Source organism: Geotrypetes seraphini, chromosome 7, assembly GCF_902459505.1.
Source record: "Geotrypetes seraphini chromosome 7, aGeoSer1.1, whole genome shotgun sequence".
In the NCBI taxonomy this organism is placed as follows: domain Eukaryota; kingdom Metazoa; phylum Chordata; class Amphibia; order Gymnophiona; family Dermophiidae; genus Geotrypetes; species Geotrypetes seraphini.
The window spans coordinates 30447394-30467082 of NC_047090.1; the positions used below are offsets into that span (position 1 = coordinate 30447394).

General features: G+C 41.3%; 1 protein-coding gene across 3 annotated transcripts in view; it reads right to left on the bottom strand.

The window, feature by feature from the left end:
• Positions 1 to 13133: 13133 nt before the first annotated feature.
• The window catches only part of NUDT4 (nudix hydrolase 4), an 80865-nt gene continuing 74309 nt past the window's right edge, over positions 13134 to 19689 (bottom strand). For all 3 annotated transcript variants that reach the window (XM_033951527.1, XM_033951526.1, XM_033951525.1), the window contains one exon: positions 13134 to 18251. In XM_033951527.1, the coding sequence (XP_033807418.1) occupies positions 18049 to 18251 (203 nt within the window). In that variant the 3' untranslated portion in view covers positions 13134 to 18048. The remainder of the gene's footprint in view (positions 18252 to 19689) is intronic.

The following is a 19689-nucleotide window of genomic DNA, read 5'->3' on the forward strand; positions in this document are numbered from 1 at the left end:
CATGAGCGTTATTAAATGAATATAGTACTAGTCCAAGTCCCTCAGAAGGTTTTACATGAGTTCTGTGAATCACACTGTAGTTGAAGAAATCCTTAAGGATAATCTAAATTCAGAGACCACCCACCGCCCCTTCTCTGCCTCGTACACCAAAGCATGCATCATTTCCACTCAAGAGTAGATGCAGCTGCCTGGTCTTTTGAAAGTGCACAAAAGGATTCAGGGGTGGGGCGGGGGCGCTGCCCCCCAAATCTCCCTAAAATTCTTCCCTCCCCTCTCCTCCCTGTCCATGATCCATCCAGCACATCTCCCTCAAGCACTCTTATCCTCCCTATCAGACTTGCAACTTTCCTTCTCCAGTGCTCCATCCCCTCTCAGAACAGGACAATTCATTGCCACGGTTTGAGCGTGGTGATTGCAATTAGAGAATGACATGGTGACAAAATTTATCACCGTTCCCGTCCCCGCGGATAACCGTGGGAAACCATCTTCATGTCATTCTTTAAGTAGAGAGGGAAGAATCAGAGTATAATTGGGCACAACTACTGACCCGCAAGCTTTGCTTTGAAGAATGCTGGTGTAGAAGGACTGAGGATGAAATAGATACTAGAAAATGACATGGGATTATTTCCCACGGTTATCCGCGGGGACGGGAACGGTGATGAATTTTGTCACCGTGTCATTCTCTAATTGCAATGAAACAGCAGCAACGAATTGTCCCATTCCACCCTCCCATGCCATGACATGCACAACACCCTCTGTCTTTGTCCCAGGCCACCCAGCATATACATCATTCCAACATGAGGCCACTTCCTCCTCCTGTGGCATCCTGAGTCCAACTGTTCTTTTGAGCCATAAGCACCATTAGGGACTAAGGGCTAGATTCACTACGACCACAGATCGGATTCACGAATCGCCCGCATGCAAATGAAGGCGATCATAATCACGCTTCCAACCAACCACACGGATCACTTTCCAGTGATCCCGATGCATGCGTAGACCATCTATAGATGATCTGCGCATGTGCTGGCATCATGAGGGTGCCCAGCAGAGCTGGAAATAAAACGTTTTTACTTTTGTTTTTTATTCGTGAGTGGTTTTTTACTTTTTCGCGAGCCCATGGTTTTAACCTGCTTTACACCTGTGGGTTAAAACCATGGGCTCACACTGCAGGGAAGGCAAGGAGAGTTGGGGCAGAAGCAGGATGGCGATCGGAGTAGAGAGCCATAAATATGCATTTTTTTTCATCACGATCTGAAAATCAACACTAACATCCATAGATGCCAACTTTTCAAAAGTATTGGGGTGCTGAATCCAAAGGAAATCACTTCTCCCTAAACATAGAAGTTTGCTCAATATTGGGGGTGCTTAAGCAGGGTGGCGAGTCAGGGCAAAAGCAGGGCAGCAGTCGGGACAGAGAGAAGAAGATGCAATTGGAAAGGACATGAGTGACTGGTCCCCAGCAGTCGCTTGTTTCTTGATCGGTCAGCCCAGTTGGTGTTCCAGTGTTTTGATAGTGAATCACTGCCTTCCTACTTTACATGCTGTTTTCCCTCATTTGCATGCGCAGATCAGATTGGAGGATGATTAGCCATGAAATTAGTGAATCAGGTTGGAGGAAAATCAGGTCGTAAAGTAGTCGGGACACGATCAGTCCTTAGTGAATCTAGCCCTAAGGCCCTGATGCACAAAGCTCTGAGAACATAACGTGATAGGAGCTTTTTTTTTTTTACTTGCGATGCTCAGCACAATAGCATGCAAATTATATGCATGCTAGTTGTGAAGAATATTGCTGGTAAAAGGGGAGGAACTGTGCTTGGCACTTACTCAGAAGAGCAAACGCTAGCACAGCAACTCTTCCTGCATGCCTCAACTGCCAAAAAAGCTTCCTCTGCTCTCCTTGCCTACCAGTTCAGCTGATCGGGGCAGATGAATCCATGATCAGCTGAGCCATCTGGACTTCCCAAAGCTGCCATGGACTTAGGACACAACCAGTGCACCATGATCCCAAGATGCACCAGGAAAGGCAGGCCAAGGCAGGAGTGGGCATCCCTCCTGCCAAGCTTTTCTATACAAAAAGATATGTGTGTGGGGGGAGAGGCCCACTGGACCACCAGGTGCTTTTTGGTGAGGGGAATATGGCTAGGGTTGCCAGATTTTACATTTGTAAAATCCAGTGCCCCTAGTCCTGTCCCCAGGTCCACCCATCCCCACCCTATTACTCCCCAGTTCTGCCTCTAATCCCGCCCTAGCCCCGATGCTTGCTCTGGTTGGGCAGGAGGGCATTTGTGCAGATGCCCTCTTGCCTGACACAATTTCAGGGGAAGCTTTTCAAAACCCATAGTGCCAGATTTTGAAAAGTCATCTGGGCCTCTGGTAACCCTAAATATGGACGGATGAGGTGGGGGATCAGTGTGAAGGGGCTATGGACAGCTGGGGGGATTGAAGGGAGGGATCAGGATTTGGGGTTTTTTTAATATGCAGGTAGGAGGGGATTTTTTGCCGGGGAAGGATCTGAGCTGTCAAGCCTTACTTTCCTGTCTGTGTGAGCCAATCAGCGCTCAGGCACAGACAGGAAAGCAATGCTATAACAGCTCAGACTCTGCCAGGAAACAACCCATTGCTTTGTTGTGCATTACACAGAGTGCTCATTATAATACTAACTAGTCTTATAGCCTGTTACATTAACGGGTGCTAGAATATATGTGTGTGTGTCAGTCTTTAATTCTTTCTCTCTCTCTCTGTCTCTCCTTTGTGCTTTCTGTCTTTCTTTTTCCTTGGCTGTCCACCACCACCCCTTGCCTGCTTCCCCTGTCCATTCTCCCTTCCTTTTACCTACCCTGTCCTGCAGTAGGATGTCTGTCTGTCTGGGTATTTTTTTTCTTTGTCTCTCTCTCCTTGCATGCTGCCTATCTGTCATTTGTTCTGTCTGTGAATCTCCCTGTATCTCCTTCCTATGTCCTTAGTGCCCCTTCCTATGTCCATAGTGCCCCCAGTGCCCCTTCCTATGCCTTTAGTGCCCTCAGTGCCTCCTTCCTCTCCCCCCCTCCGATGCCAGCCTGCCTTCCATTGAAACCCCCCTCCATTGCCTCCCAGCCTGCCTGCCTCCCATCCCCCTGAGCAGCATATTTTCATGGAAACCCCCCCATGCCTTCCTGCGTGCCTGCCTTCCATTGAACCCCCACCCCCCTCCAATGCCAGCCTGCCTGCCTCCCATCCCCCATCTCCCTTCCACCGAAACCCCCCCCCCCCATGCCAGTCTGCCTGCCTGTCTCCCATCCCCCTGAGCAGCATGTTTCCATGGAACCCCCCCCCCCCGATGCCAGTCTGCCTGCCTCCCATTCTAACACGCTGTGACTTCCCCCCCGCCGACCCTTCCCGGCACAACAGAAACCCCCGTTGACCCTCCCACCGCTACACGGCTGACAAACCCGGCAGGAGCAGCAGCGCCCCAGGCACACTAAACGCTGCTTCGGGTCTTCTACTGGCCTAATGTCCTCTGCCGCGTCCCTATACAAATATCTAACTCCACTGATTCTCTTACCAGCGCCCATGTCACAGGCACCAGTTAGACTAGAGAATCGCGTTGCCACTGAGTTGATCGTGGCAAGGGAATCTCCCTACCGCAATCAACTCAGCAGCAGCCCAATTCTCCTGCTGCCACCCCTAACCTCCTCTAAGTCCCCCAAGTAGGAAGTATGCACATTCCCTCCTGCCAGACCCCCTCCCCAAACATGATAAGCAGGAGGGATGCCCAACCCATGACCCCTCCAATCTACAACCCCCCCCTGTATCTTTTATAGTAGGGTAGGCTGGAGGGATGCTTACTCCCTCTAGCCACCAGGCCCACCTTTTCACAATGATGGGTCTTTCCCTTCCCAGTGCATCTTGGGAAGCACCAGAGAGAGGCCTAACACTCTGACTGGCCCAGTCGCTTAAGGCCTCTCTCATAGGAGGAGCCTTGGACACCTGGGCCAACCGAAGTCTTAGGCCTCCTGCCCAGTGCATTCTGGGATGCATTAGGAGTGATTTAAGACTCTGGCCAGAGAGGGGTTTGCATCTCAGGACCACTGCCGCTGGTGCTTCAGGAGTCTTTTATTGTTCACTAGCAATTTTTTTTTTTTTTTGCCATTTGGTCGAGAGTGTCAGTTAACCAAGACCCGGTTAACTGAGATTCTACTATATTTACATCTGGACTTATTTGTTGAGGTAGGACTGCCCCGAGTTGAATGGTATCAAGCATGGCTTCTATGAACTGTAGAGTTTGAGAGGGTTGAAGTTGGGATTCTGGAAAATTGACTTCAAAGACTAAGTGCTGAATGTACTCCCCGAGAGGCCTCTTTTATGAGCCAGTCATTCAGATAGGGGAAAACTTGAAAACCTTGATCTCTTAAAGCTGCCACTACTACTAGGCATTTGATAAACACTCTTGGAGATGAGGACAAGCCAAAGGGCAGAACTTTGTATTGTAAGTGTTGATGGGCAATTCAAAATCACAGAAACTTTCTGTGAGCAGGATGAATTGGAATAAAGGTATAAGGTTCTTTTAGATCTAGAGAGCATAGCCAATCTTTTTCATCTAATAATGGGTATAGAGAATGCCACGGTGGTTGTTACCCATGGCTAGCCACGGGTAACCCGCCAAAACGGTGACCAAAAAAAAAGTCGCAAGATTAGGGACAAGGCCATTCACCACCCTGTGGAGCGGTGAATGGTTAGCACGTGCAGTGAACGCGTGGTGAATGAGTATTCAATCCGGCAGCCCCCTCTCTCCCGCCAGCCGGCCGGCCATGCATCTCCCTCCCTCCTTTTCCCTTACCTTTTCTTGTTGAAACTGGCGATTTCTATAAGGCTATGAGCTGTATTACAGCCGGAGCCTTGAAGTTGCATCGCATTGCCTGCTGGAAAATAATAATAATAATAATAACTTTATTTTTATATACCGCCAGCTATCTTGCGACTTCTAGGCGGTTTACAGTAAAAGAGATTGTGAATACAATAAAAGAAAATGTAAATACAATAAAGAGAAGCTTTACGTACAATGAATTAAGGAGTTTAGCAGTATCCTTCTCGTACAATGAATTAAAGAGTAAAGCAGTCTACGTCTGATAATATTAATAATGTTAACAACAGTTTGTGTGTTGCAAGGCCCGGAAGTGCCAAGCTGTTTGCTCAGAAGTAGAAATATTCCGTGACTTGAATAGAGTGTTCGTAGTTAGTGATTAGAGGTTGGGGTTAACAGTTTGCAAGTTTAGTTATGTGATGATGTTACGAAACTTCCTGTTTCCGATTGCATCAGAGGAGACTTTTCTAGCAGGCAACCTGACGCAACTTCAAGGCTCCGGCTGTAATACAGCGAATAGCCTTATACAAATTGCCAGTTTCGTCACAAGAGAAGGTACGGGAAAGGGAGGGAAGAAAATGCACAGCTGGCTGACGGGAGGGAGCTGCTGGACCGCGTGAAGGGTGCTGGGGGTGAGGGGATGGAGAAAAGACGCTGAAGACGGGGATGGGGCGGTGAAAGGGACAGAGGGAACAGTGACGGGGCGGTGAAGGGGACGGCAGAGACGGGGACAGAGCAGTGAAGTGGACGGCGGGGACAGGGCGGTGAAGAGGATGGTGGTCCAGGGACGGGGCAGTGACGGGGACAGAATTTTTCCCCATATCATTCTCTAGTATAGAGTTCCTAGAGATACTATTTAAAACTTTTCTCTGACTAGGAACTTGAGGTCTCAAAGGTCGAGAAGTGGACGTAGACCTCCCATCTTCTTTGGGATGAAAAAAATACATGGAGTAGAACACCTGATTTATCTGAGAAGGGGGTACTACCTCTATGGCAGTTAGAACTGCTTACCAAGACCCACACTGGCTCCCAATACAAGCATGCATACAATATAAATTCTTTTGCACCCTATTCAGAGCCCTAAATGATCTGGTCCCAGCTACCTAAACAAACACCGTATCAGAAATAACACTTCAAGACCAAGGAGAACACAAGCTCTCTTCACCCATCCCCCAGCAAAAGGCATATAAAGCAAAAAAACTATATGACGAACTACTAGCCACCAGAGCAGAAAAAAAAGACTGCCACCTCTCCAAGCTACTGACCAAGACAAGCAACTACAAAACATTCAGGAAAGAACTGAAAACTATACTTTTCAAAAAATTTGTCAAACTCTCCTCCAAAACCCATCGCTCATGCTAGTCTTCAATTTGTGTAAGCTCACTCTATCTATCAACTATGTAAGCTCCCTGGAAATGCCTAGCCCAACTCTTTTTGTAAACCGCCTTGAACTGAAAGGTATTGGTGGGATAGAAAACACTAATGTAATGTAATGAAGCAAAGCCTCTATTTCCCAAAGAAGAGGGGACGTTTTCTGCCGTTGAGGATGATTTGGAGGTATGGTGACAAAATGAAGAGAGCAACCTTCCTTGATGATTTTGAGAACAACCAACCATGGGTTCTCAGAGTCCAATGCTGATGGTAGATTTGTAGATGACCTCTAATTGGATGAGGATGAGATTGAGATAGGGGAACAGCAGCTATATTCTTGAGAAACGCATCAAAAAGACTGAGTAGGCTTCTGAGGAACTGCTTTCTGAGACAGCTGTTGCTTCTGCTTCTTTTGTGGTGGTGGTATTCTAGAAACAAAAGGTTTAGTAATATATCATCTTTGATATGAATAAGGCAGCTTAGTCTTTGTTCTGACCAAATTATTCCAGCTTGTTTCATGCAGAGTCAATTTTTGCATGGTTCCCTCAATGGAATCACCAAAAGCTCATCTCCTAAGCATGGAATATTGGATAATCTATCCTGAAGATTGATATCCATATCAGAAACTCTTAGCCAAGCCAGATGTCTCATAGCCACCAACATAGCTGATGCTCTAGCTGACATCTCAAAAGCATCAGAGGCTTAACTTGCTATATATTGTCTAGACTGTGTGAGAGTACATACAATCTGTTAATATTGTGCAAGGTGCTGTGAAGGAATATACTGGTCAAAGCTTGGCAATTGTCTTATCAGTTGTTTTAAATAACAGGAAATGTAGAAATTGTAATTAAGGCTCCTGTTCATCAGCATGGAATTCTGATAAAGATGTCTAAATTTGCCCATTAGTACAGCCCTCATGCTCTGGAGGTGCCGAGGCATAAACTTTTGCATTGGAAGATTTTTTTTTAAGGGTCGATTCCACCACTTAATGTTGTTGGAGCTGTGGCTTATCAAACCCTGGACAAGAAATAATGCTGTATCGGGAAGCAAGTTCTCTCGGAGCAACTATGATAGTTAAAGGTGTTTCCAAATTTTTGAGAAGTGTCTCTTTAAGAATGCCATGTAACGGTAACTTGAGGAGTTCTTTGGGAGGTTCATCATAGCCCAAAGCCTCCAAGTACTCTGCACTATGACTAGTGTTAGCTTCCAATTTAACAGGTAGGGCTTTGCCTAGCTGTCTAATGTATCTAGTAAAAGAAAATCTTTCTGAAGGAGATTTTCTTCCAGGAGGTGTTTTTTGTGGCGACTGTTCCGAAGGAATACTATAAGACTCGGGTGCAGATAATGCACAATTACTTACCATAACAGGTGTTATCCATGGACAGCAGGCAGATATTCTCACACATGGATGACATCACCAACAGAGCACTGGCACGTTTCACTTCAAAAGTGCATCACCACTTTAAGTTCTTAGAAAGTTTGTGAGTGCCTTCCCACCCTATGTAGACCCAACCCAGGGGAGGTGGGTGGGTTGTGAGAATATCTGCCTGCTGTCCCTGGATAACACCTGTTAAGATAAGTAACTGTGCTTTATTCCAGGCCAAGCAGGCAGCTTATTCTCACACATGGGTGACCTCCAAGCTTACCAGAATGGGATGGTGGGAGTATTGGCCTTCAAGAGAATAAATTCTGTAATACTGATTGGCCAAAGTGCCCAGCTCATCTGGAGAAAGACTCCAGACAGTAATGTGAAGTGAATGTATGAACTGAGAACCAGGTAGCAGCTCTGCAGATTTCCTCAATAGGCGATCTAAGGAAAGCAACAGAAGCTGCCATAGCACAGACTTTGTGAGCTGCAACACGACTCTCCAGGTGCAGTCCAGTCTGAGCATAACAGAATGATATACAGGTAGCTACCCAGTTGGAAATCGTTCTCTTGGAAACAGGATGCCCCAACTTAAGATCAAATGAGACGAAGAATTGAGGAGATGTGCGGTGTGGCTTTGTCCTGTCGATGTAATAGGCTAAAAAGCATGCTTACAGTCCAAAGTGTGAAGGGTCATTTCTCCTGCATGAGAATGAGGCTTAGGGGAAAAAACTGGAAGAACAATCAACTGAGATGAAACTCCGTCACCACTTTTGGAAGAAACTTTGGGTGTGTGTAGAATCACTTTATCATGGTGAAACACTGTGTATGGTGAATCCGCCACCAATGCTTGCAACTCACTGACCCTCCTGGCAGAGGTGAGATAAATGAGAAAAACAGTTTTCCAGGTGAGAAACTTGAGATGAGCTGTGGCCATTGGTTCAAATGGAGGCTTCATCAACCTGGAAAGAATCACATTAAGGTCCTAGACTATTGGAGGAGGTCTGAGAGGTGGTTTCACATTGAAAAGTTCTTTCATAAACCTGGAGACCAAGGGATGAGCTGTAAGAGGTTTACCCTTGACTGGCAGGTGAAAAGCTTTAATAGCACTGAGATGGATTCTAATAGATGTGGATTTGAGTCAGACAGATGTGAAGATCAATGTCTGGAAGGTGAATATCATCGAGAAGGGGAGCGATGGTGTCTCACAGGAGATACCTGAGGAGTTCAATGCTCCAATGGATCGCTGACAGCACCGGCATGCAGTGCAGTATAAATATATTACTGAGCTCCCTCTGGAAGAACTCATCAAGTTTCTCCCTAAAAGAAGGCACTAGTACTGATGGCTCAACATTGGTGCAGCAGGTTGTCTTGGAATGGGTGATCTTGATGAGGATGCACACTGTATAAGAGAGACAACCTGCAAAGTTGTTAAAAGGTAGCAGCGTTGTTTGGTCTGCATCAAAGGACTCAATGCTGTAGAGACCCAATTGTTTGGAAGCGGGTGGCTTCTCCAATGCCAGAATCTCTTGTGAAGTCGATGCCGAAGCCAGAGTTTATGTTGATGCCTGTGAAGATTTGGCAATATCCATAGCAGCGCTGAACAATTGGTCCTGCTGAGCGTGAGGGGCTTTAAGACAACGCGACTTTAATGTTGAACAGCGAGAATAAGTCTCATTTTTGTGTTCAAGGCCTAAACACTGCATATACTGAGGGTCTGCAACAGAAATGGACTGCCAACACCTACCACATTTTTTAAAGTCCATCAACAATTTCAACACAGAAGGAAAAATTACTTCAGAGAAACTGAAAATTTGTCACCGAAATTTACGAAAGAAAATTAAATTCTTCTCCTTTCCCTCTTTGGTTACAAAAAATATATAAATAACTAAAGAAAAAAATAACATAAAAGCAAGAAGGCAAACTTAGGCTGAACAGAGTCTAGCCAAACAGTACTTCTTCATTCTGTGGAAAAAGAAGAACTGAGGTACTGTGGGAAGGCAGTCGCGCATGTGCGGTGCAGGAAGTTGCGAAGCTTCTAAAAACTTAAGTGACACTTGTCAAACTGGCTGTACCGAATTCCATGGATGACATCACCCATATGTGAGAATATGTTGCTTGCTTGTCCTAGGATAAACACAACAGACTTGTAAACCAACAGTTGACGATTTAGCAAAATTTTTTAATAAAATCTTGACTATAAAAGGCTACATTCCCAAAGATAAATGATGAATTGTCCTTTGATGATGTTATTTCAGTGGATGATTGAAATTGTAACTGATGATGTGGTCATGAAACTGTGATAAATTGAGAAAATGTAGGTGTATTTTAGATCCTTTTCTTTCTTACATTTTTGAAGGTATTCCTTCCCAAGCAATCTCTTGGTTAACTTCGCTGTTGAATTATTCTCTTGAAAATGGATACTTTTTATCCTTTATGGGGCATATATCTCTTTCAGTGATTTTGGTTTTTAGCATATCTCTTTAACCCCATTATTGAAAGTGTAGATCTGGATCCAGCAGTTCCGTCACATTATCCAGCAATTGCTAATATCCCTTTACTAACAAAGCTGTTGGAAACAATTGTTTCTATTCAACTTTCTAATTACTTAGATAAATTCTCTTTTACTATTTCAACATGGTTTTCAATCTAACTATAGAACTGAAAAATTATTATCTTTAATCTCAAAAATTCAAAGTTATTATCTCAAAAATGAAATTTTATAACAATCTGATTTATCAGCAATGTTTGATGTAGTCCATCATGACATCTTTTTGTTTACTACCTGAAATAGGCCTGGATCAGAGAGTTCTAGGTTGGTTTACAAGTTCTTAATATTGCGTACTTATGAAGTAAACAGAAGGGAAAATATCAGTTCCATGGAGGTCCATCTGTGGAGTTCCACAGGGTTCCTCATTGTCGCCGCGCTTCTTTTTAATATCTAAATGACCTCATTAAAGAGATTTAGCTTAACAACATCAAAGTCATTGTTTACCTATAATGATATTTTCACCTTACTTGAAGTAGATTCTAGTTTAAATAATCTAGAATCTAATATAGACTCCTGTATCTCTAGACTTCAAGCATGGGCAGTTTCTATTCAGATGAAGCTTAATAGTACCAAGACAAAACTGTTATGGTTTGGTCCATAATTGGAACTACTTCCTTACTCTGTTATCTTGAAATCTGGTGAATCTTTGCAAATTGAATTCTCTTCTAAGATACTGGGAATTCTAATGGACTCTTCTCTTTCATTGAAAGATCGTCAATAATTTAGTAAGGAAATGTTTCTTTAAGTGTCTGACTCTCCTCAACATTCATATTTCATCAGCAACATTTTATAGTATTACTGCAGGCAGCATACAAGCACAATTGGATTATTGTAATTCTATCTATATAAGTTTGAGTAAGGGTAGCTTAAATTGACTTCAGCTAATTCAGAATACAGCAGCAAAATTGATATTTGGAAAGAGAAAGTTAGATCATGTCTCTCCTCTGTTAAGATTTCACTGGCTTACTGTGTTTCAGAATACAATTTAAATGTGTCTGTGTAATATTCAAACTCTTACATGGTATATCCGCATTCTTATTACCTTTATCTCTGAATGCTCGACGATCACTTGAGACAAGAGTCAAAAATTTCAAACTTCCCTTTATTTTTTAAGGAAATAAGATCAATCAGTAAGATCTAGATCCTATATATAGATTCACAGAGATTTGGAATGTTATTGGAATCATTTCTTCTTTTCAGACCATTCATAGAAACATAGAAATAGACAGCAGATAAGGGCCACGGCCCATCTATTCTGCCCACCCCAATGACCCTCCCCTACCTTTCTCTGTGAATAGATCTCACGTGTCTATCCCATTTGGCCTTAAAATCAGGCACGCTGCTGGCCTCAATAACCTGAAGTAGAAGACTATTCCGGCGATCAACCACCCTTTCAGCGATATTTAGACAATCTCAGGGTATATACAAATAACTTCCCATATTATCAGATGGAAGGAATTCATGGATTAATAATTTATATCTAAAGTCAATTACTACTAATCTCGTCAGCTACTATTTGTTAACTGAATCGAGCTTCTTTCAGAAGATGATGCGGTATACAAACTTAAGTTTAGATTACATAAACTGTTACGGAAATGATTATTCTGAAAACTCAAGTGACTATATATTAAAATGAATATGCATGAGAGATTAGCATACTAACATGCATATTTATCATGGTAATCCTGAAAAGCAAAAGGTTGTGGTATGCCTCTGGGACAGGATTTGGAAACCTAGTATGACTGGAGGTGCCTTTGTTTTCCACTGTTTTGCTTCATACAATAAAACAACTTGGAAAAAAATGGCCGAGATATGATTGAAGTCTACAAAATCCTGAATGGTGTAGAACAGGTACAAGTGGATCAATTTTTTACTGAATCAAGATTTACAAAGACTAGGGGGCACATGGAAGTTAGAGTAATACTTTTAAAACCAATAAGGAAATATTTTTTTCAGAGAATAGCTCTGGAATGCATTGCCAGAGGGTGTGGTAAGAGCAGTTAATGTAGCTAGTTTTAAAAAAAGGTTTGGACAAGCTCCTGGAGGAAAAGTCCATAGTCTGCTGTTGAGAAAGACATGGGAGAAGTCACTGCTTTCCCTGGATCATTGGCATGGTATGCTGCTACAATTCGGGTTTGGTCTCCATGAAGACGGGATAGTAGGCTAGATGGACCATCAGTTTTACACAGTAAGGCCATTCTTATGTTCTTAAATACTGTACCTTGTTTCTATTGTATATATTCCATCTTGATTTTCTTTTATTGCTCCCATCATACACTTAGTGAAGGCTCTGATGGAGCCTCCCCATCTGCAGGTTCCTGCCACACAGATGCATAAATGTAGAGAACTTAGGAGACCTGGTTAAGGAAGTGAGTTTCTCCTTATGGAAAAGCTTCACCATTGGGAAATCCTCATCCATAGATAACTATCTTATTTGGGATGCCCCTCGTCATCTGCATCCTCACCACCTAGCCTCTATGGAGGACACGTAGGGGAGATTAGAACCCACTCAGGATCTGAACCATCACTAGGGAAAAACTAGCCTGCTTGCAAGCTGAGGCTTAGCTACCTCCCCTGAAGGGCAAGGAGTCCAACCTTTGAACTCTGCCAGACCCCCTTGGGTAAAAACTGGCTGGCCTCCTGAGCAAAACCAGTGGGTTAGAACTTGGGACCATGGAGCAGATGTCAAGCTCAACCAGAGGAAGGCCTGCGGCTCAGTACCTGGGAACAATACTTAGGCCAAGGCTTGATATGAAGAGCTTAAGGCCATAGACTGCAACCTGGGTAGACAGACTTCAGAAAAAAATCCTGCAGCACTAGTTCAACCTGCACATCTGCTGGAGGCAAAGAAATACTGGAATGTTCCTGGATGCACCACATGATGTATTGTCATCAGAATATTCAAGTCTCTGCCTCCATCTGCTGATAGGGGAGATAACATGTCAGTCTGGGCTAAACTAGCTAGATAAGGAATACTTTAATTTCACAAAACAAGAATATTCAAATCATTTTACTTCAATTTTATTTTTTCTCATCTCAGATATAAAAGTCAAAATGTTCTTACATCAAATTTTAATGAAAAACATGCAAAGCCATTTTCAATTTTTTTTCACTTTTTTTTTTTTTTAAATTTTCACTTCTCAAAATCATTCTGGTAAAGCGACCAACTGAGGTTAGCTTTATTCCTTCTTCTGCCCATTGATGACAGTAAAACTGGGCTTGTTAGTACTTGGGCAGTTTCATTATTACATTGTAAGGCTGCCTCCAAACATACATATTCAGATATTACGGTACTTTTAACTGTAAATTCCATTTTTTCATGCAGCCAGCCAGCATTTCATTCTAACCATACCAATACAAAGTCTAATACAATAGCCTTACATTTACTGACTCACCATACTTAAGAGCATTTTAGAAAAATGTAATCACTGCTTGAATTTAAAAAAAACAAAAAAAACCTGAGCTCTCCAAAACATACAAATATCACAGTAAGCAACTGATCACTATTTGCTTTGTACAACAGAGAAGGTAGAAAGTCACGCACAAATTAAGAAAATCCAAAGTGGAGGTGTTCAGACCAAATAAAACGCACAAAGCAGCAGATACTTTCCTTCAGTTGTATCAACACCTACACTTGCAACAAAGTTTTTCATAACCAAAAAGGAAGGCTTCGTCAGGAACTGAAGTTCATTTTTTTTTTTTTTTTTAACATTTATAAATAGGAAATACTAAGCACTTTCAGTTATATACTGTGTCTGGGTTGCCCGACTAGTCCTCAAAGGCTGCAAGCAGATCAGGTTTGAGATGCAGAAATATATACTAGAATGCCTGCATAAAATGGAGGTAGTATGCATACAAATCTATTGCATGTACATATCGATATATATTATATATCTCTAAAACTTGGCCTTTTTGCAGCCCTTGAAGGCTGCGATTTGAATAATGGCATCCCTGCATTAGGTATTATATACTATCAAGGGAAAACAAAATTTGGAAATTCAAAATGCTAGACTATATCTCTCCCCCCCCCTTCCCCCAAATTTGGTACTACTTTACATGAAAAGGAAAAAAGCCTCAGCACTACTAAGGTTCAATAAGAATCTTAAGATACATGGTAAGTATACATACACTAGGGTTTCCAAACTCAAAGTGACTATAGAGTACTCCCCCCAAATTCACAGGGGTTCAGTTCCAGGAACCCCTGCAAATTTTAAAACCACATTTGGTTTTTTGCCTGTCAAAAGGCAGGGGAGGCAGGAGGGGACAGCTGGAGCGCCGGCAGGTGAAGAAAATCACTCGTTCTGCTCCAACCGCCTCTTCCCTATAATAAAGTCGGGCTACACCCATCAAGAGCTGCTTTGACACACAGCTCCTGATTGGTGTAACCCGACTTTAGTACAGGAAGAGGCAGTCTGAGCAGACCGCGAATGAGCGAATCTGCGATTCGCGAACCAGTATATTAAAATGAATATGCGAGAAGTTTGTTTTTTATCATGCATATTTATCATGGTAATCCTGAAAAGCCAAACGGTTGTGTGTGCCTCTGGGACAGGATTTAGAAACCTAGTATGACTGGAGGTGCCTTTGTTTTCCACTATTTTGCTTCATACAATTAAAAAAAAAAAAAATTACTAATACCGTACAACTGTGTATATTGTGAAGAGATGAGACCTTTTTTTGCAGTTTAATTTTATAATATGGAAGTATCCTGCTTGCTGTGATAGCAAAAGCAGGTTTAAGTAGCAGTTCTTAATTATATACAGTATATGTATAAAGACAGTTTTACTTTACAGAAGTTATTAAAATTCAAATATATACAAATGCACATATGCTACATTTGTTTCATGTAGAATATCAAAAGTGGTCACGGGTGGGCTGTCTTTGTCACTAGCTTGCATCAATGCTCATTGTCCATTCAGCAATATCCCCTTCTACTGCAAGTCAAGCTTCTCTTTTAAGGTGAATGTGGCAAGTATAAACTTACTACATGTAACATATGATATGGTGTTTTAAGAGTAATCATAACTCACAATAAAGGACATTTACTGCAAGTGGCTATTTCCCCCCTAACAGAAACAGATTTGCCATTCCAAAAGCTTTTTAACAACCCGAAACTTTCTGGTTTATACAAGTTTATGGTAAATGTACCTTGGCATGCTGTAATTAATTTGGGGGCACTGCATCTTAAAAGTAATCAATGGGGTCAAATTTAGTAAGGGTAATGTGACTAATCCCTAAATCAAGATTTAGTTGGTAGCGTGATCATCAACCTTAACGCTTTGTGAAGACAGCAAATAGGGTTACATCTACACAATTCTATATTAGAAAATATGTTGCATCAAGAAAAAAAAAATAGACCAGGACTTTGACACTACCAGCACAATAGTAACAAATTAAGATATTACACTATAAAAAAGTTTATCATCTGTTGACATACACACAAAAAAACATTAGGCATCAAGATAAAAGTGAAAATGGACTTCATTTTCTATGTTGCATAGACTGAATAAATCTGTACACTGAATGGACACGTGGCACTAAATTAGCCCAAACTCATTTTCAGAACCAATGCAAAACCAAAAAATATATATATATATATACAGTATATATATACACCAATATTTATAGGCCAACATCCTGTTGAGATAATTAGCTATAGCAATACTGTACAAATTTTTACACTTAGCAAACATAAGGAGTTACAAAAGTCATGCTTTTTTTTTCTTTGACAAGTTATTTTATTTAATTTAGAAAAACTATTTAAGAAATAAATCAGTTTTACTATGTAGTTAATGGTCAAGATTCTCACTGTATGTTTATTTGGCTGGTTTGACAAGGACTAAAAATGTCTAAGTTGTAGTTGTGTGTTAACAGAACTGCAAAAATGTTCATGTACACAGATTTTTCCTATATTAAAAAGTCCTTATATGGTAAAGCAGATGCGGAGCAATAAATATATTCTTAAAGTAGGATTTGCTTTCAACTAGATAAATTTGTTTCTGATCAATTAAAAAATTCAGTACAACCTCAATGTTAATGGGTTTTTAGCCTTTTCTACCTTTCATTCAGTTAGCAATAATTTCTGGATGTTATTTAGTGGATTGTAAAACTTAACTGCTAGAATTCATCTCAAATGTTTCAAATCCTTTATATATATTTTGTTTTGAAGCAAGCATTAAATTGTGGCACCATCCTTTTCTATTTAAAAACTGCATTCAAAATTACTTTATAGCAGCATTTTACACAATATGTTAAATTGCCCATGTAATGAGTTACAAAATATTCAGATTACATTAACCAAACTCTTCAGCTCAGTTTTCCAGTTTTTTAACTGGTTAGAATATTTACAAAATTATTTACATGTCCAATAGAATATATTGCTAATGCTTAAAACTGTATCCAGCATGTTTAATATTTTTCTCTGGACTTCTGAGGGCAGAATAAATTTCTAACACCTAAATTGAAAGCAATAGAAAGCATATGACTGGATGTATTTTTCCAGGCACAAAATGGGAAAATCCTTTAGTACCTCTGGCTCACAGTACTCTAATAGAGGGCATCCCTAATGGCTCAATGACAATACAGGACACTCATTTTATCCCTCAGGTACCTGCAAGTAGTGGCTTTACTTAATGTGATTTTTATTTTTGATTTCCTGATGGTGTGGGCAGTAGGATAAAATGGAAATAGTTATTACAGCACTCCTAAATAGCGAGATGAAAACCTCCAAACCACAAAGAAAGCAGCAGTTACATATAGTTTCAAGTTTTAAACTGGTCTATCGGAACAGTTGCTTGAAGATGACTAAGCTACTAACAGTGTTAATCATTCCAGCTTTGGAGGCATATCTTATCAGTCCAATGGATGCAGATCTTTCACATACATATATAGTCTGGTGTCCAAGACAGCCACAATAAGTACACCTCCAGAGCTTGGGTGGGAAGCACTAACAGGGCTATGTACTAAAGTGCAATCATTTCACAAACGAGGCCTATAGCATGCAAGCATGCTGACATTTTGGCATCTAGGAATTCTGCACTTAGGCCCAGTTTGAAAAATATGCAGAATTTGTCCCTTGCAAATAAAACTTCATATGCGGTCCAATACATTAAAAGTTTTACAAAAAATTCTGAATCAGTCAAACGTTGCAATATTATTCCAAGCAGTTTGTTAATTCAGAATTTAGCAAATGCACAGCCGGTTTAAAAAAAAAAAAAAAAAAAAAGTACATCTCATTGAAGGGTACTTATTTTAGGTCTTGTCCCATGTCTAAAATTTCATGTGAAAAAAGTGTTGCAAAGCTCTGTCTTTGCAGCAAACCTATGGAAATGAGTTGCTAACCCCTGGAAAATTATGTGGGTTAGTATATCAGGGTTAGAGAGCTAAAAGATTTCACAGATATTAAAAAGGAGAAAAAATAAATTCCATGGCAACTGTATTTTCACAATTATTTTTGAAAGTCTGTTACAGGGTTACTAGTAAAGCTACGAAAATTTTGACCTTCAAACTTTTAGAACTCAAGTTATTTAATATTTCTTTGCAGTGTTACGTTTAAGGGCAAAACACCATACACATACAAAAACAACCCCTCCCAAAATAAACCCTTGGTGTTTCAGAAAACAATGTTGAGATATACAATTTTTTGTGGTTGTTAGTGGCATTTTACTGATTTACAAATTCATCTGGAGAACAGAAATTTTAAAAAGCAGCCAATTGAAGCATCTAAAAAAGTGTTCCACATATGGCTTTGGTTTACTGAAATACATTGTTAAAAAAGTGTCAATAAGCAGAAAAATATTCAAAACAAATGAACATTTTGCATTAGTGTCTGGGTTTAGTCTGAGAGACATTTGTAAATGAACACAGAAAGCCCTCTTCTCATGTGACAGTCCAAGTGAAAAGTTGTCCCACAGGTATATTTTATCTCACAGTAGATGGCAGTCCAGAAGTCTGTGCAGAAGTAACATACAAAGCATTGTTGTCTGGAATAGAGGGTACTACAGAATTTCCATTGGTTGGGGAACAGCCCAGTTTCAGTTTTTCCAAATATTCTGCATGTATAGGTTTATGGCATTGAAGAACCTTGAGTGCATCTTCCACTTTAAACCATTCTCTCTTTCTCCCTAGTGAGGGGTAAAAAAAGAAAAAAATACTGTTGGAGAGCCAATCTTTTGCACTAATCACAAACCCACACATGAAAAGTGAGAAAAAAAGCATCCTCAGGGTCCTGCTATCTTTTCAAAGTTTATCTACAGCAGTGGTTCCTAACCTTTGTGACATAATGAACAGTGCTGGGTGGGCTTTGTGATGCAGCTACCATCATCTTTCCCATCACTTCCTGTTCCCTAAAAAGTAAAGTTACTTACCATTAACAGGTGTTATCCAGGGACAGCAAGTAGATATTCTCACATGTGGGCGACGTCACTGACGGAGCCCCGGTACAGACACTTTAAAAGTGCATCGCCACTTTAAGATTTCAGAAAGTTCGCAATAGCCCGCACCGTGCATGTGTGAGTGCCTTCCAGCCCAATAGAGGCACACGGTCTCTTAATTCAGTAAGCCAACTAAGAAGCCAACCAGGGGAGGTGGGTGGGTTGTGAGAATATCTGCCTGCTGTCCCTGGATAACACCTGTTACGGTACGTAACTGTGTTTTATACCAGGCAGGCAATATATTCTCACATGTGGGTAACCTCCATGCTAACCAGAATGGGATGGTGGGAGTGTTGGCCTTTAGGAAAATAAATTTTGTAATACTGACAGGCTGAAGTGCCCATTCTGTCTGGAAAAATATTGCAGACAGTAATGCGAGGTGAATGTATGAACCGAGGACTAGGTGGCAGCTTTACATATTTCCTCAATAGGGGTGGATCTAAGGAAAGCTACGGAAGCTGCCATAGCTCTAACTTTATGGGCTGTGATACGACTCTCCAGTTGCAGTCCAGCCTGAACAGAACAGAACGATATACAGGAAGCCAACCAGTTGGAAATTGTTCTCTTGGAACTAGGATGCCCCAACTTGTTAGGATCATAGGAGATGAAAAAAGTTGAGGAGATGATCTACCGTATGTGGCTTTGTCCTGTTGAGATAGTAGGCCAAAGCTCGCTTGCAATCCAGAGTATGAAGAGCTGCTTCTCATGAGTAAGAGTGAGGCTTAGGGAAAAATACTGAAGCACAATTGATTGATGAAATTCCATGACAACCTTCAGCAGAAACTTTGGATGTGTGTGAAGAAACACTTTTTCATGGTGGAACACAGTGAACGGTGTAGTCTGCCACTAATGCTTGAAGTTCACTTACTCTTCTAGCAGAAGTAAGTGAAATGAGAAAAACAACTTTCCAGGTAAGATATTTAAGATGAGCGTAGACATTGGTTCAAATGGAGGCTTCATCAATCTAGCAAGAACTACATTAAGGTTCCAGACTATTGGAGGCTTGAGAGGTGGTTTCACACTGAAAAGCCCTTTCATAAATCTGGAGATCAAAGGGTGAGAAGTGAGAGGTTTACCCTTCACTGGTTGGTGAAAAGCTGTAATACTGCTGTGATGGACTCGAATGGAT